Source organism: Canis lupus, chromosome 17, assembly GCF_048164855.1.
Source record: "Canis lupus baileyi chromosome 17, mCanLup2.hap1, whole genome shotgun sequence".
Taxonomy (NCBI): Eukaryota; Metazoa; Chordata; class Mammalia; order Carnivora; family Canidae; genus Canis; species Canis lupus.
Window position 1 is genome coordinate 10,922,225 of NC_132854.1, and position 15,557 is coordinate 10,937,781.

At 39.5% G+C, this 15,557-nt stretch overlaps 1 protein-coding gene across 8 annotated transcripts in view; it reads left to right on the forward strand.

Moving 5' to 3' along the window:
- TMTC4 (transmembrane O-mannosyltransferase targeting cadherins 4) overlaps positions 1-15,123 on the forward strand; it is a 63,972-nt gene extending 48,849 nt beyond the window's left edge. For 6 of the 8 annotated variants that reach the window (XM_072782470.1, XM_072782472.1, XM_072782469.1 and 3 more), the window contains 7 exons: positions 1,249-1,328; positions 1,489-1,596; positions 1,705-1,846; positions 8,542-8,656; positions 9,768-9,880; positions 12,538-12,607; positions 13,832-15,123. In XM_072782470.1, coding sequence (XP_072638571.1) covers positions 1,249-1,328; positions 1,489-1,596; positions 1,705-1,846; positions 8,542-8,656; positions 9,768-9,880; positions 12,538-12,607; positions 13,832-13,980 — 777 coding nt within the window. In that variant the 3' untranslated portion in view covers positions 13,981-15,123. Of the gene's footprint in view, positions 1-1,248; positions 1,329-1,488; positions 1,597-1,704; positions 1,847-8,541; positions 8,657-9,767; positions 9,881-10,795; positions 10,953-11,994; positions 12,498-12,537; positions 12,608-13,831 lie in introns of those variants that run through there. The other 2 variants (XM_072782474.1, XM_072782475.1) reach the window with 2 other exon arrangements.
- Positions 15,124-15,557: the final 434 nt, after the last annotated feature.

Here is a 15,557-nt window from a genome sequence, read left to right on the forward strand (position 1 = left end):
TATAAAGAAACACAGACACACAAGGAGAAGACCGCGTGAAGACAGGCAGAGATTGGAGCGACACAGCTGCTAGCCAAGGCACACCAAGGATTGCCAGCGATCCTTAGAAGCCAGGAGAGGACGGAATACCTTTTCCCTTAGAGCCTCTAGTAGAAATCAACCTTGCTGCCACTAATCTGCCTCCAGAATGATGAGGGAATACACGTCTGTTGTCTTAGCATCCCCAGGCCCCAGATTTTGGTATTTTGTTTGGCAGCCCTCAGAAACTCACACACCTACAGACCCTGTGCTGGTCTTTTACTGCTTCTGGGCAAAGACTAAACCAGACCCATCACTGCTTGGGGTTCCCTGTGCAGCCTATTCCCCCATGCCCTCCTGCCTGCTCTCCCTTGCCCTCTGCACTCCAGCGACACTGGGCTTCTTGTAATTACCCAACTGAACACACTGGCTTCCTCCCTGCCCATTGCCTGCTCTGCCCTGCACACTCATTCCAGCCCCTCACCTGGTGACCCCCTGCAGATCTCCACTGGAGGGAGGGCCCTGTGACAAGACAGCCTTCTCCCGCCCAGACCAGGTGCCACCCTGGGAACTCCCCTTCCTCCATAGCCCCAGGTGCCTTCTAGTGACACACCTTCCAGGAGGGTCATTTCACCCACAGCTGGGGCTCCAAGAGGCAGGGATCTGATGGGTTTGCTCGCCCCTGTGTCTCTAATTGCCAGAAGTGCCTGGGCAGTCACCACAGGCATCACCTGAAGGAACAAGGGTGTTAGAATTTCATTAGCATAAACTAGGATGTTTGCAATGCTACAGAAGAAAGGTGTCCTACAAGAAAGGGCTGTAGTTAAAATGCAGAATCCTTGTTTTTTCCTCTCACAGCCCTGTGTGGTTGGATTTTGCATCTCAGCCCTCATGGAGGATGATGGGCATCTGGGAGGAGGGGGACTGAGGGTTTAGCAGTAAGACCAGCCCTGCTTTGTAATTTTTGAGTTTTCTTAAGTTAAATATCCTTCTGTCCTATCTGAGTGATATCATCTGCTTGTTGCACCCTGTCTTTCTTTTTTCTTTTTATACAGGGTGGCCTGCCCTCTGTAGGGTTTTAGCCAAAGCTCTGGTGGGATTTTGTTGATTTTTTGTGGTTTTTTTTTTTAACCTTTAGTTTTTCTTTTCAGTTAGAAGCCATAATAGGTATCCCTGCTCTGAACAAAGAAGCCTATCAGCTGATGGCCAAGTTTTTATCTGTATTTTCAGGTTCACTACAATGTTGGCAAGAACCTGGCTGACAAGGGCAATCAAACAGCCGCCATCAGATATTACCGGGAAGCTGTGAGGTACTGCAAGCTACTTGTCTCATTTATACCCATGTCTTGTTTTAACTGTCTAGGATTTAAAAAGACCCCAACTTTAAATTTCTTTGCCAATTCCTGACAATTTAGTGAAGACTAACTACTGAGCATTTACAGACAGCTCGGTTTCTCTCTCTGCTTTCAGATTAAATCCTAAGTACGTTCATGCCATGAATAATCTTGGAAACATCTTAAAAGAAAGGAATGAGCTGCAGGAAGCGGAAGAGCTGCTCTCTTTGGCTGTACAAATACAGTAAGCATTGGTTTTTATAATTACGCTAACGACAAAGAGATGGACTCCTGCATTCTGGGGTCTAAGCCTTTCTTTTCTTTCTCTTTTCATTAAAAAATGCTCTTCTAGACCAGACTTTGCCGCCGCATGGATGAATTTAGGCATAGTTCAGAACAGCCTGAAACGGTTTGAAGCCGCCGAGCAGAGTTACCGGACGGCAATCAAACACAGAAGGAAGTACCCAGATTGTTACTACAACCTTGGGCGTCTGGTAAGTGTTAGGTGTCCTATGGCTGCAGAAGAAAGGCTTGGTTTTTCCTTTTTATAATAAAATGATAGAAGCAACATTCAATGCTAGCACCCTACATCTTATAAAGTGATATGCTTATCACTTGAAGGTAACTATTTGATTTCCTAGTCTGTAACTTCTTAAGCTCTAATTAGAGAGCAATTCAGCTTGACTTAGCCAAATTTAAGTTATCTGAAAGGCAACAGGTTACACCAAGGAATAAATTAGAATTTTTTCAGGTCCCTTGTGCCCTATAAAACAGTACTCTGAGGGTCACTTCCTGATAAACATCAGTTTCTTTGTTTTTAAAACATGAATAAAAGCAGAGATTAAAAAAACAAACCCATAATGTGGTTTCTGAGTTTCCATCTTCTTCTTCCAAGGACAGCTCCCCACATCCCTAGACATTCATACTAACTGTTCTTCCTGTAAAAGAAAGCTCAGGGGGATTTATTTGAAAGGGCCTCCAGATTCTCCAAAGGAAACAGGAAAGAATGTATTCCATAATGACTTCCTTTTTTTAGTTACTGCTAAAGATCTGATTGCTCCTGATTGTCTTTTCTTATACTTTATTTCTTTATTCAAATAAATATTACAACAATAGCTAAAACGATAAGTTCAGTAATCCTAAAATCTGAAAACATGCATTGGTAAATGATGTGGATCCAGTTATTGCTTCTGAAAAACCTCCATGAGGATGCACAGCTTAATCCTTTGAGCTCTGGATTTTCTTAATGAAGAACCATACACACAATGATGTGAGGTGATGGAGGTAGTATAACTAGCCTTATTGTGGTGATCATTTCACAATATACACATTTATCACATCATTACGTTGTACACTTTAAATTTATGTAGGTTCTATGCCAATTATATCTCTGTAAGGCTGGAGAAAAAAGACCCACAAACAGCAAAATTCCTTAAATAAGAATGATTATATTCTCCCTTCAGTTAAGCCTTTAATTTTATTTTAAGAAACTAAATGCATATGTTTCTAATATATTCAGTTTGATTAAATGAAAATTTTTTTTAAGATTTTATTTATTTATTCATAGACACAGAGAGAGAGGCAGAGACACAGGCAGAGGGAGAAGCAGGCTCCATGCAGGGAGCCCGAAGCGGGACTCGATCCGGGGTCTCCAGGATCACACCCCGGGCTGCAGGCGGCGCCAAACCGCTGCGCCACCGGGGCTGCCCGATTAAATGAAATTGTTAAGGGAAAAAGGGTTTGCTCATTTTAGCCAAACTGGAATACATATATAATGATATAACTTTTAAAAGAAGTTTAGAGGGGTGGCTGGGTGGTTCAGTCAGTTTATCATCTGCCTTCAGCTCAGATCATGATCCCAGGGTCCTGGGATCAAGCCCCATGTCTGGCTCTCTGCTCAGCAGGGAGCCTGCTTCTCCCTCTTCATCTGCCTCCTGCTCCACCTACCTGTGTGTTCACGTGTGCACATGCTCTGCTCTCTCTGTCAAATAAATAAGATCTTTTTAAAAGAAAGAAAAGAAATTTAGACATAATTTTCCAGATTTCATCCAGACTTGCCTCACAGGTAGGATTACATCAAAGTTGTTTTAAAGAGATACCTATTTATCCTCACTTTAAGGGTCCTGAAACTTCTTGGTTTCATGGAGTCCTTGTGTTAGCAAAACCAGTGGTTTCTAAAACTGGTTGAATACTAAGTCCTTCTACCCCATCTCAGATTTATGGAATCAGAGGCTCCATGGATGATCCACATTTACAAAGCAAACCAACAAAATTCTCCAGTCATTCCAATACCATATTGTTGGCCCTATATTTGGGAAGATCTATCTGAGCCCTGAGAAGACAGACCAACCAGCTTAGAGCAGAAGAGACTGTTTGGGGAGGGCAACTTGGAAATCATGAATTGCTTGAAGATTTTGAAAATCCAGGGTTCAGTTCTTAGCATGATGGGAATGTATGTGGTCTAAACTGCTGTTTATGGATTGGGTAGCCATGATTGTGGGTGTCATGGAGGCAGAATTTTATGAAGGGAGGAAACTAAGTGGTAGGAACGTGTGGCTAATGATGGTGAAGTTTTACCTCTCCCACTATGTATATGTCACTTTAAATGGACAGGTACTGTATGTGTTATACATTTTAAAGTGAAGTTGAAGTGGCTTGTGTGTTTATTATTCAAAGAATAAAAAACATGTTTCAGTTAGGATATACCCTGGGAAGATACCATCTCTATATAGATGCTCTAGTGTGGAAAAGAGGAATTGTTTCTTCCTGTGCTCAGAGGAAGGTGGCAGTAATGTGACTGAATCCATGCAACAGCAAGGTGTTTAAACAAGGAAAACTGATGGCAGGTGATTCCTGTTGTCCCACATAACTTTCTTCAGAGCCTTTCAACCTTTCCCACATTTCTATTTTCCTTTTACATTTTAAAATTCTGTGCTTTACGATCTAGTTACATACATTGATGTTGAAATAGTTTTCTCTGTGAAACCTAAGATTTGAGGAAAGCTGAAATTATTCTAGTGAGAAGCTGTTGAAGGACAATAAAAACTTTCCTCTACCCTCTTATGTTCTTCCTTTGGGGCCCTGCAAATTAGACTGACTACAGACAGATTAACAAGAGAAAAAAAAAACAATTTTTTAACACATACATTGTGCATACACATGGGAAAAACAGTGATGAGTAACTCAAAGGGGTGGTTAGAACGTGGGCTTCTATAGCATCTTAACAAAGAACAATACATTTGTAGATAAGTGACAAGAGAAAGGAAGAGATTTTAGGTTTCCAAGGGTGGCAAACTGTCAGAAGGTAAATACATATGGAAACTAAGGTTTGTGTGGGTCCTTCTTCATGGCCATAAAATGCCCCCAGGAGAAGGGGGCATATGACAACCCTTATGTCTCTGTTTCTGCTTTTAGTCAGATAAGGGAAGCTCCATGAAGGCTTCTTTCTGCATTTGTGGAATCTCAAATGTCTTTAATGCAATAATCCTTATGTCGGACCAGTATATTTGGGATGGCATATTTTGATCCTGTACATTGTTCTCTCTGGGGCAGAGGGTAGGGAGACAGTAAAACTTCACCACAGTGATACAAGTAGAGACCAAAAACTTCAACCACATGCAAGGCAGGGTGGATCCTTCCAAAGTCAATGAAGTAAGAATGAGGGATGGGAGCAGGTTGGGTATTATCTGAACACTTGCAGGGATTACTGTTTCTATTGACTATGCCTATTACACTAGGACTTGCATGACATTATATTTGATATCCATATGAGTTCTTTCATTTTTTTTCTTCTGTTTCGGAGGTAGCTTTCTAGGTTATTGTTTGCAAAGTGAGTGTATCTGCCTCAGTCTTCTAGGTCACACTTAAGGCTCTAATGCTTGGCAGTCTGTTTCCTTCCCCTAGTAACGGCCTGTCACTGCAATTCTGTGGGGTTTGGAAAATAGAGAATTTATGCTAAATACGCCCTCTAACAGGTCCTAAGAAAGGGAAACAGAATATAAAAGTCAGGATTTTATCCATGGGCTTTAGTCCTTGGAAAGTCCTTCCCACTTTCATGTAGAATATCATCTGTAGTATTAAGTATATTAGACCTGGTACCACTCTCTCTGTATATTGTTTACTAATTATGCTACTGTGAAATGATCTTCCTGTGTTCCCTTCTGCCAACTGTTCTTGCTTATTTAAAGATTTTGCTCTCCATTGTTGTTTAATTATCCAGCTTTTGCCTGCTTGACAGCTTAAAAGCATTAAGAGCTTAATCTTTAACAGCTCAACCAACACATTTATATATTGATGAATAAGATGAACCTAATAACTTAAAATTTTCTTTTTAAAAATCCTCCTTAGTCACTCTTTAGTAACAAGAGGCAGAAACATGCTTTGATTTCTGCACTGAATGAGAAGGAGATGTAATGCAGTTTCCTTGTAAAATAGAAAATTGAGAAAAAGTGGCTTATTTGGGACATGTTACTATTAGAGAATTTCAGTAATAGTGACTGGAAATATTATTAGAGGTGATTCATTATGCAAGGACTGATTGTATCAATCAGGAACCATTCAGGAAAACAGAAACTGTGCTAAGTATTGTATCTTATTTTTATTTTATTTATTTAGTTTGTTTGTTTATTTAAGTAATCTCTACACCCAATGTGGGGCTCAAACTCACAATCTCAAGATCAGGAGCTGCATGTTTTCCAACTGAGTCATCCAGGTGCCCCTATGCTAAGTATTTTAACTTAGGGAACTCCTTCCATTTCTGCTCTTCTAGCCTTCTCACAATGTCTAGCCACGATGTTAACTCTGAGAGTATAAGGAAACCCTGTAGGAAACAAACAGGAGGAAGTGGTGCCACCAAAACATAAGGGCTCAGAGAAGGGAGCCCCTGTAATCCCAGGAGCTGATATCATGAAGGAGGACCACTGCTTCCAGCCTGGAACTGTGAAGTTGGGGTGAGGGGGACATAGCTCCTTCAGATGCGCTATGTTACGCATTCGTTATTTTACGAAGGGAAAGAAGGGACAGTGTGAGAGTGAGGGAAAGGATATCTCTTCCAACCATCTGATGTCATCTGTGACTCCTGTGGCAGAAAGCTAGCAAGGAGCAAAGTGGCAAAAGACCCTGAGACATGCATTTTGCAAAGTATAGAAGGATGGGCATGAGGCTAATATGTAAATAATGTGTGCATTACCTGTCTGCTTTCTGCGTGGGTAGTTCTGGCCAAATCACTGTTTTTCTCTATATTTCCCTGAAATATAGATGCTACAGAAGGGGGAGTTTGAAACAATATAAAAGTAAAGTAAATTTGACCTGATTTAGTCTGTTGTTGTTCTTCAGGAAATAGTAATAATAAAAAGAAAGAATAAAATATGTGAAGAATTTTGTTGTTGTGTACATGATGTTATGTTGGCTTGCGCCTGTGTGTTAGAAAGAATGTCGCCACAGATTTTGTCCCAACTGATTCAGATGCATGTTACTTGCAAGAGAGAATGGACCAAGAAATCAGTGGAAAGTCAAATATGAGCAACTAAATGTTGGTATAACTAACACCCTAAATTATTTTACTTTTTGAACTTTTCACATCTTTTCCTCACTTATGGGGTGAAATATCGTGATTTGAGTTTCTGAGTCTCATGGAAAATCTGACAACATCATTAGCAAATGGATATCCATAAGGTTTCCATAATTGAACCTTTCTTTTAAAAAATTTTTTTAAGATTTTATTTATTTATTCATGAGAGACAGAGAGAGAGGCAGAGACATAGGCAGAGGGAGAAGCAGACTCCCTGTGGGGAATCCATGCAGGACTCGACCCCAGAATCCTGGGATCACAATCTAAGCCAAAGGCTGACACTCGGCCACTGAGCCACCGAGGTGCTCCCATAATTAAACCTTTCCTTTCCTTACCTAATATGCCACCTGTTTGCTGTGTGAGTCAGAGAGAAAGTCAGGATGTTTCTGTTGCCTAATAAAAAGACTTGCCAGTAAGGAAGGAAATTGCCTTCAAGTCCAATGAATTGTTATCATTTCTAGTTTTTGCAGACAGAGGCAAAGGAACTAAGTTCATTCAAATGAGATGGGCATTTGAACTGAGTGAAAGACTGCAAGAAGTTCACCTGCTAAAAAAAATCTATCACTTCCTCACTTGGAGTGCTTTTATTAACTGCAAAGTGAGAGCCACCATTTTGTGTTGTCATCAGTGTTAAACAACGTACCCTCTCAAAAGAAAGCAACAGGGGCACGTGGGTGGCTCAGTGGTTGAGTGTCTGCCTTTGGCTCAGGTCGTGATCCCAGGGTCCTGGGATTGAGCCCCACATCAGGCTCTCCACAGAGAGTCTGCTCCTCCCTCTGCCTCTGTCTCTGCCTCTCTGTATGTCTCATGAATAAATAAATAAATAAAATCTTTGGGAAAAAAATAAAAAAGAAAGCAACAGATAATTCTCTTCTTCCTAAAGGAGGCAAACAGACTTCAAATTGCCAATGCAGGGGTGCCTAGCTGGCTCAGTCTATAGAGCATGTGACTTTTGATCTCAGGGTTGTGAGTTCAAGCTCTGAGTTGGGTGTGCAGATTACTTAAAAATAAACCTCTTTTTTAAAAAATTGCCAAGGGGTTCCATATTCCAAGGAATTTACTAAAAGTATGTCTAACACACTCATTTTGGATGTTGCTTAGACGTAGGCAGGAAGAGCCTACCCAGAGCATCCATCACAAGATGAATTTGACACATGTAGCTGTTAATCACATTAAATATTTTCTTTACCTCTTTAAATAATACTTTATCAAAGGTAAACTATGTGGTCTTTCTAGAAAAAGTAATGATTAGATTTTTAATTTCTCTCTCCAGGAATCTCAAATATTATTTGACACCTAGAATCAATAAATTATGAATTACAGTTAAGAGGTTGTAGGCTCAGGAACTAGACTACCTGGTGCTCAATCCTTCTTTCCCATTTCTAGATGTGTAACTTTGAGCAAATGACTTAATATCTCTGTGCCTCAGTTGCTTCATCTGTAAAATGGGGCTAGTTATCTACTTCAGTGAGATATTTGAGGATCAAATGAGTTAATATGAAAACTTAGAAGCTCAGTAAGCACAAGGCTTTGTTTAGTTTAGGGTTTGATTTTAGTTATGTCTTAGAGGAAGCAATGACATTGAAATACTGATATTTAAGGGCCGTGCTTTATTTTCAGTATGCAGATCTAAATCGCCATGTGGATGCACTGAACGCGTGGAGAAATGCAACCGTGCTGAAGCCAGAACACAGTTTGGCTTGGAACAACATGATCATACTCCTCGATAACACAGGTACAGAAAGGCACCTTGTTGCATAATTCAGAGGACACTGTGCCACAGTGCCATTGGATAATCAGCAGATTAAATGTACATTCTTTCTCTAGTGTGTATGAGTTAAAAAGAATTAACATGGGATAATATTTTACATGACAAAAATTATTCTTCTAGAAAACAGAGTTTCCTTTGACAAATATGTATGTGTGGGGAAATGGTGCACTTAGAATTAGTGCTGAGCCATGGGGGAAGGCGGGTGCTCGGATCTCATTTCTCCTGGAGCCTGTCATCTAGCATTGTCCATCATCTAGGGTGCTGGAGGTACCCAAAAGTGATCAATAATGGCTTTTGGGTTAATAAATGCGAGGTCCATGCTCTAAAGTTCACAGACTATTTTTAAAGGAGATGCCCTCAAACCTACACTGAGAGCCATGGATTCCTATTTTAGATCTAATGCTAACAGATTTGATGTGGTTTCTCAGCCAGGATCTTAGCTCTGTGGACTGAAAGTTACTCTACTCCCCTTCTTTTGAAAATCCAAGTATTCGGTAAGAAATGACAGTTTTAATTTGGCGGAATTTCAAGCTAGTGAGCCATCTAAGCAGTGTGGAGAAAAGATACACACTTGTTTCTAATGGAGGTATAAAATGTGTACTTCAACATGATAAATACTCAGTTATTAAAGTGTTACTATGGTTACTCTTATTCTACAGACTTGTTTTCTCATTTAGGAATAACTGGTATCTGGGGAAAAATTAAAACTAGGTTTTATATGCTTTTATAGCATTTAATCAAAGGCTGTTTATATATTATGTCAGAATTGTGCTGGACTGCAGTGGTTTTGCAACTGATCTTATCGTGTGTGTGTTGTGTGTATGTATATGTGTTGTGTATAGTGCATATGTGTGTGTTGTGTGTCATGTGTGTTTGTGTGTTGTATATGTGTTGTATATATGTCTGTTGTATATATATTGTATGTGTACATGTGTTATGCATTCTTCATTGATTTTCTTAAGGAATTATTCATAATCATTGTGTACAATGCACATAAGCACTGTTTGAGAGACAGAATGAACTACCAGTAGAATGTTAACATGTTTTTTTAAGTTTTTCTATGGTTTCCTCACAGGTAATTTAGCCCAAGCTGAAGCAGTTGGAAGAGAGGCACTGGAATTAATACCTAACGATCACTCTCTGATGTTCTCGCTGGCAAATGTGCTGGGGAAGTCCCAGAAATACAAGGTGTGTAAACTGCAGGCCGAGATTTCTTGCAATTAATGCCAGCATCTGACAGAAGCCATAAATGTTACTTCTGCCCAGTTAAATTCCAAATCAGGCCAAAAGAGCAAGGGCAGGGCACCAGTGTGGCTTGGTCAATTTGCTTCCTAGAGAAGTTGCCCAAAAGATGGATTTGCAGGGTCAGACTTCATGTCTTTTCTCATCAGAGTTCATTACTGTTGCTCTAACATGGGGAGGGGAGGAGAAGACCACAGAAGAGACAGTGACAGCTCTCCTAGCAGATACCCCAGCCCCTACTCTGATATTTAAAAATGAGAGACGTGCATGAAATATCTCGCTGGGTGGCTCTGAGGTTTGGCGCCTGCCTTCAGCCCAGGGCATGATCCTGGGGTCCCGGGATCAAGTTCCACATCAGACTCCCTGCGTGGAGCCTGCTTCTCCCTCTGCCTGTGTCTCTGCCTCTCTCTCTGTCTCTCTCTCTCACTCACTCTCTCTTTCTCTGGGTCTCTCATGAATAAATAAATTTCTTTAAATAAAAATCTTTAAAAAATATATCAGAGAGTTTAATAGCTTCATATTAATGTTTCTAGGTTTTGCTCCAGAGAAGCTTTTTTTAAAGATTTTTATTTATTTGGGAGGGAGAGAGAGAGAGAGAGAACGCGAGACACGAGCATGAGCAGGGGGTGGGGGGAAGGAAGAAGCAGGCTCTCCAATGAGCAGGGAACCCAACTTGGGACTTGATCTCAGGATCCCGGGATCATGACCTGAGCTGAAGGCAGACACTTAACAACTGAGCCACCCAGGTGCCCCTAGAGAAGCTTTTTGAGGGGGTTAATTTTTGTTTTTTATGGGTTTACCTGTGTAGAGCTGGGGGAAGAAGGTAAGGTTTATGGTTTTCCCTTCCATTGACCTTTCCAGCCATCTTTGTCAACCTAATGGCTCAGAAGTGTCCAGCCACCAGCTACAGCCAGTCATTTTCAAGATACAACTTATATAACCATTGTATTGATTTCTTTCTATCATCCCACAGTCTATAAACTAGAATCCTAATAAAATGACTGAAATTTGGCTTCTAGTTCACTTGTTGATTTTTTTCTAGATAAAGTAGACAATACTCCATAGAGCAGAATGGAGAAATGGGTTTCCTACTTTTTCTATACATTTTGCATCCTAATTGTCTAGGCCAGGATGCTGAGCCTAAGATAAGGAAAGAAAATAAGTTTTAAAGTCGTTTTAGATTCCCTGGCCTTCCTATTTCTCAGATTTTAGGTTAAATGATAATGTTTGACAATCATCAGAAAGAATAGCTACTTAGAGCATAGCTACAAATCTCTACAATCCTTAATTTTTTTTTCCAGCATACCTAACATGGCAAGAGAACCTTACACTGCCTCAAAGGAGTTTCAGCTATTCTAACTTGGACCATAGTCATTGACTGAGTTCTGGTAGTGATATTTGCTGACATCTTGTATGTTAGCCTGAGATCTTCATTCATTCAGTCCTTTCTGGATGACATTCCCAAAATACAAATTTTCCTTTGCCAGCTTTCTCTAAAAGATTGTGGTTTCAAAGATGTTTTCCCAAGGGTCCAGCCTGCTTCTCAGGAGTTCCCGAGGCCATCTCTGGGCAAGAAATTCAGTCTTTCTATACCTTATAAGATGCGTGATCCTAGATGTGGGAAGCTCCCTTGGAAATTCACAGAAGGTGCAGCTCGAAAGAGGAAACTCATCCCTGAACCACCAACTTTAGTTGATTTAGATTAGGGTTTGATACTCACTAACACATGCATGGCCCTTTAGGAACACAAATGTGGATGGTGTGAATAGCTACCCCAGCAGGTGTCAACAAAGAACAGTTAGGCATCTTTATTTCTCAGTATTATGGTAGAATGGGACTATCCAGGCAGCCATGGTCCCATAATGATCAGGTAAGAAGACACTTGGCCATGCCCCATAGCAACCCGATTGAAAGTGAGCACTGTTTGGAGGAAATGCAAGTCTATAGAAGAATCGGTTCGCGCCCATCAGGGGCATTTGGTCATGGTCACATGCAGTATTGTGACTGCTTAGATGACAGATGGCTGTCAAACCGTCATTCTCTCTGCTTATTTTTTCCAGCTGAATGGGCTACTTATGGATTGCTGAGAAGGTTGTGAGTTCTTGGGGGAGATTAAATTGGCCCCAAGCTCCTACCTTAAGAAACCTGGAAATGAGTTTATTGATGCTAACTGAAAATGATACTTTTGTGGGTGTCCTTAGCAGCCCAGCCCTTTCCTGGTCATTTGACTTTGGCTCATCCTCCACTGCACCCTGGGATCTTGCTACTTGAAGTAAGTAGCAAAATCCCACCCTCCTCAGGGAGGCAAGTGGCAGAGCTCATTTGCATATCCATCCTCTCTCTATGGCTACCACTGCTTCCCACTGCCCATCTTCCCCTCACTGCTGCCCTGTCACCTTTGTCCTGCCGCACAGTGCCCTGCCTGCCCTTCCAAACCTCTGCACAGGGTGTGACCCTCCTAGTCTTCCCAAATGTTTCTGGGAAAAGGATGCAGTGGTACACAAGGAGAACATTAAGAAGTCTGAAAACCATACACAGCAAAACTGTGTTGCTTTTGCATCGTCAATACCTTAATACCTTCTTTTTTTAATATCATTCTTCAGGAATCTGAAGCTTTATTTCTCAAAGCAATTAAAGCTCATCCAAATGCTGCAAGTTACCATGGTAATTTGGGTAAGGAAGTGTTTCAGTTTGAATTGTATTGAAGTCCTGTGGAAGTTTAAAAAAATGTGTGCATTTCTGTAAAATCAATGTTGGGAGAATGGTTTTTTCAAATCTAGCCTGTATTGGCCTTTATAATCTGGTTCTAAGATGTGTGTGTGTGTGTGTGTGTGTGTGTGTGTGTGTGTGTGTGTGTGTTTGTTTTAAGAAATTAACACATTAAAAAAGTATCTAAGTAAGTCATATTTACAAGTCATAATTGTATGACTAGACCAACTCCAATAATCCCCCACTCAGTGTATCCCCTTTTTATGATAAACTTTGATTTTCTTCCTTTGTGTGAAAGATCCTAGAATGTTAAACTAAGAAGTACTTTGGAAGTTTCTAATCTAACTTATGTCCTCTCCCTTCTTCCCTAGTGGACCTCCCATTGTAGCCTGGTCTCCCCTGTGTTCTTATGTGTTCTCATATCTTGGCTAAAAGTGCATTTACAGTGATTTATTCCTTAAAATTGCTTTCTTCCATTTTTACATCTCAATAATTAAGATTTTTAGAGCATAACAATGTCAATGTTTAGAATGGTTCACATGTGAATATATTTTTACCAAATCTGTTCCCTACAGACTCTGTAGCTTCTCATCATGAAAGTCGTGAAACGGCAACAGTTACCCTTCTGCCCATGTCAAAAGTTGGTTTTACTCACAAAATCACAATAATAATCAGACATTTTATCATTCTGATAATTAGATTTTAGTTATCATTTTATGGTCAGATCTTAATGTTAGAGCCCTTATTTCTAGCTAGTAACAAACAAGATATTATTTTGACAAAAGATATAGGGGAATCTTTTATTCATATGCTGGGCTTCTGCGTGGTCAGGCCTCTGAGCAGTGGCGGACTCCAGCCCTATCCAGCCTTACTTCCTGGAAATTTCATGGCAGCCTTCGTGTACTCTTCCTTTAATTCTTTATGTAATAATGTTGCTTTAGGTAGATGGGTTATGTCTAGTGATATGCAGAACCCCAGGAGTAACAGGAGGTGGTTAAACGGACAATCACCAGAGAATGTGGTTGTAATAAATAAAGTTTGTGGTACAGACAATATTATTTTAAACAACAATTTCTGAAAACTGTTTGCAGAGGTGCTGTGATTTTTTTTTTTTTTTTTACAAGTGGTTAGGAATACCTCAAGGTATTCAGAAGCATTTCCAATGAAATCCATCTCTTGCTATTTCAGCTGTGCTTTATCATCGTTGGGGACATCTAGACTTGGCCAAAAAACACTATGAAATCTCTCTGCAGCTTGACCCCACTGCATTAGGAACTAAGGAGAATTATGGCCTGTTAAGAAGAAAGCTGGAACAAATGCAAAAGAAAAACGTCTGATCCTTTATCCTACATTTTTGTTTGTGTGCATGAAGCATATCATTAATATTATGTGGTTATGTTTAACCATTTGAAAGTCTTAAGTGTTGTTTATTTTATTCTGGGTTTTTTTTTTCTATGAAAACAAAGACATGCAAAAAGATTACAGCACCAGCAATATACTCTTAAATGCTTGATGTGGTTTTTGCATTGAAATTGTATTTTTTCAGACAACTCAAATGTAAATTCTAAAATTCCAAGAATAAAATCTTTTTTAATTAAAAAGAAAAAAGAGAAAAAAAATTATCTGGAGCAACTCGCAGTGGAATTAAACCTGCATTTGGGGTGTGAGCCATGTTGTACAGAGACTAGTACTATTACATGTCAGTCCTGAACAAGAAATGACAAACTGACTCTTAACAATTTATATAAATATCAAATGTGTCTGTATATTAGAATTTTTATTTAATGACAAAGAATAAATTGAGATTTTTGTTTTTTTAATCATTTTTTTAACAATACACCATAAACTTCATTTGTAAGGAAATATATTTATTTGTATTTTTATGTTTTGAACAGGGCAAATAATTGCACGAAGAATGAAGTTTTAACATCTAATATATTTATATACTTTTCCCCCCATTGGAAGACACTCACTCCTGCAATAATTTTTGGATTCTCCCAATTTGTGCAGCTTCATAACATAGGAAGTTATATAGTATTCATATTCTACTTAAGCTGTTACTATTAATAGAAAATTCAAGCCATGCTTTAGGCAAAAGCAGGCAGTCTGAAGTCTTTGTTTTTGTTATATCCGGTATTAAGAGGGCTACGTATCTATGTAAATTGCTTTTTCATGTTTTTAGCTGTAAAGCAGTTTTCCATTTGGCTTAATGGAACTGCAGTCATTACTGTATCCAGAAAATGCAAGAGGTAAATTTTCTCTTAAAAGGAGTCATACTTGGGGTGTTTGTGGTATTTTTAAGACTTGAAATTTTTCCTCTTACTTGATCAGAATAATCATGTTTGCTTTGTTTTGCTCTTCTATATATACTGTTGAGCTAATGATTTATGCAATCTCTGTAATTTCTTATGCAGTAAAATTATTACACAAACTGGTATAAAAATGTTGTACTGCCCTCTTAATAGATGATTTTCAAAGTAGTGAACTTTGTCTTCCTTTCCCTTTAAAATGAAATCAAAGTGACCAGTTCGTCCTTTCTAGTATGTGGCTTCTCTTTGGTGTCAAGGACCATGTAATAGGATTGCAGTCTGGAATATCCAGGTTTAGAGAACAGGATGAACAGATCCACAAGGAAATGAATTTAATTCTCTACACTCAAATTTGGATGGGAGGGCAGGTCTGCGTCAAATTGTAATTTAGAAATCGTAACTTATGATGGTTTGAGGTACTTCAGGAAAGAAAGTGCTAGTGTTTGACATACATCAGAAAAGAAAGTGCTGTGTTTCAAACATTTCTTAAAAGGTCCCAAAATAACAGTAACAATTTATAGATCTCTCAGGAGCAAGAGCTGTCATATTCTTATTTATGTTCCTACAGTACTCAGCTTGGCAGATAATAGATGCACTATATGCTT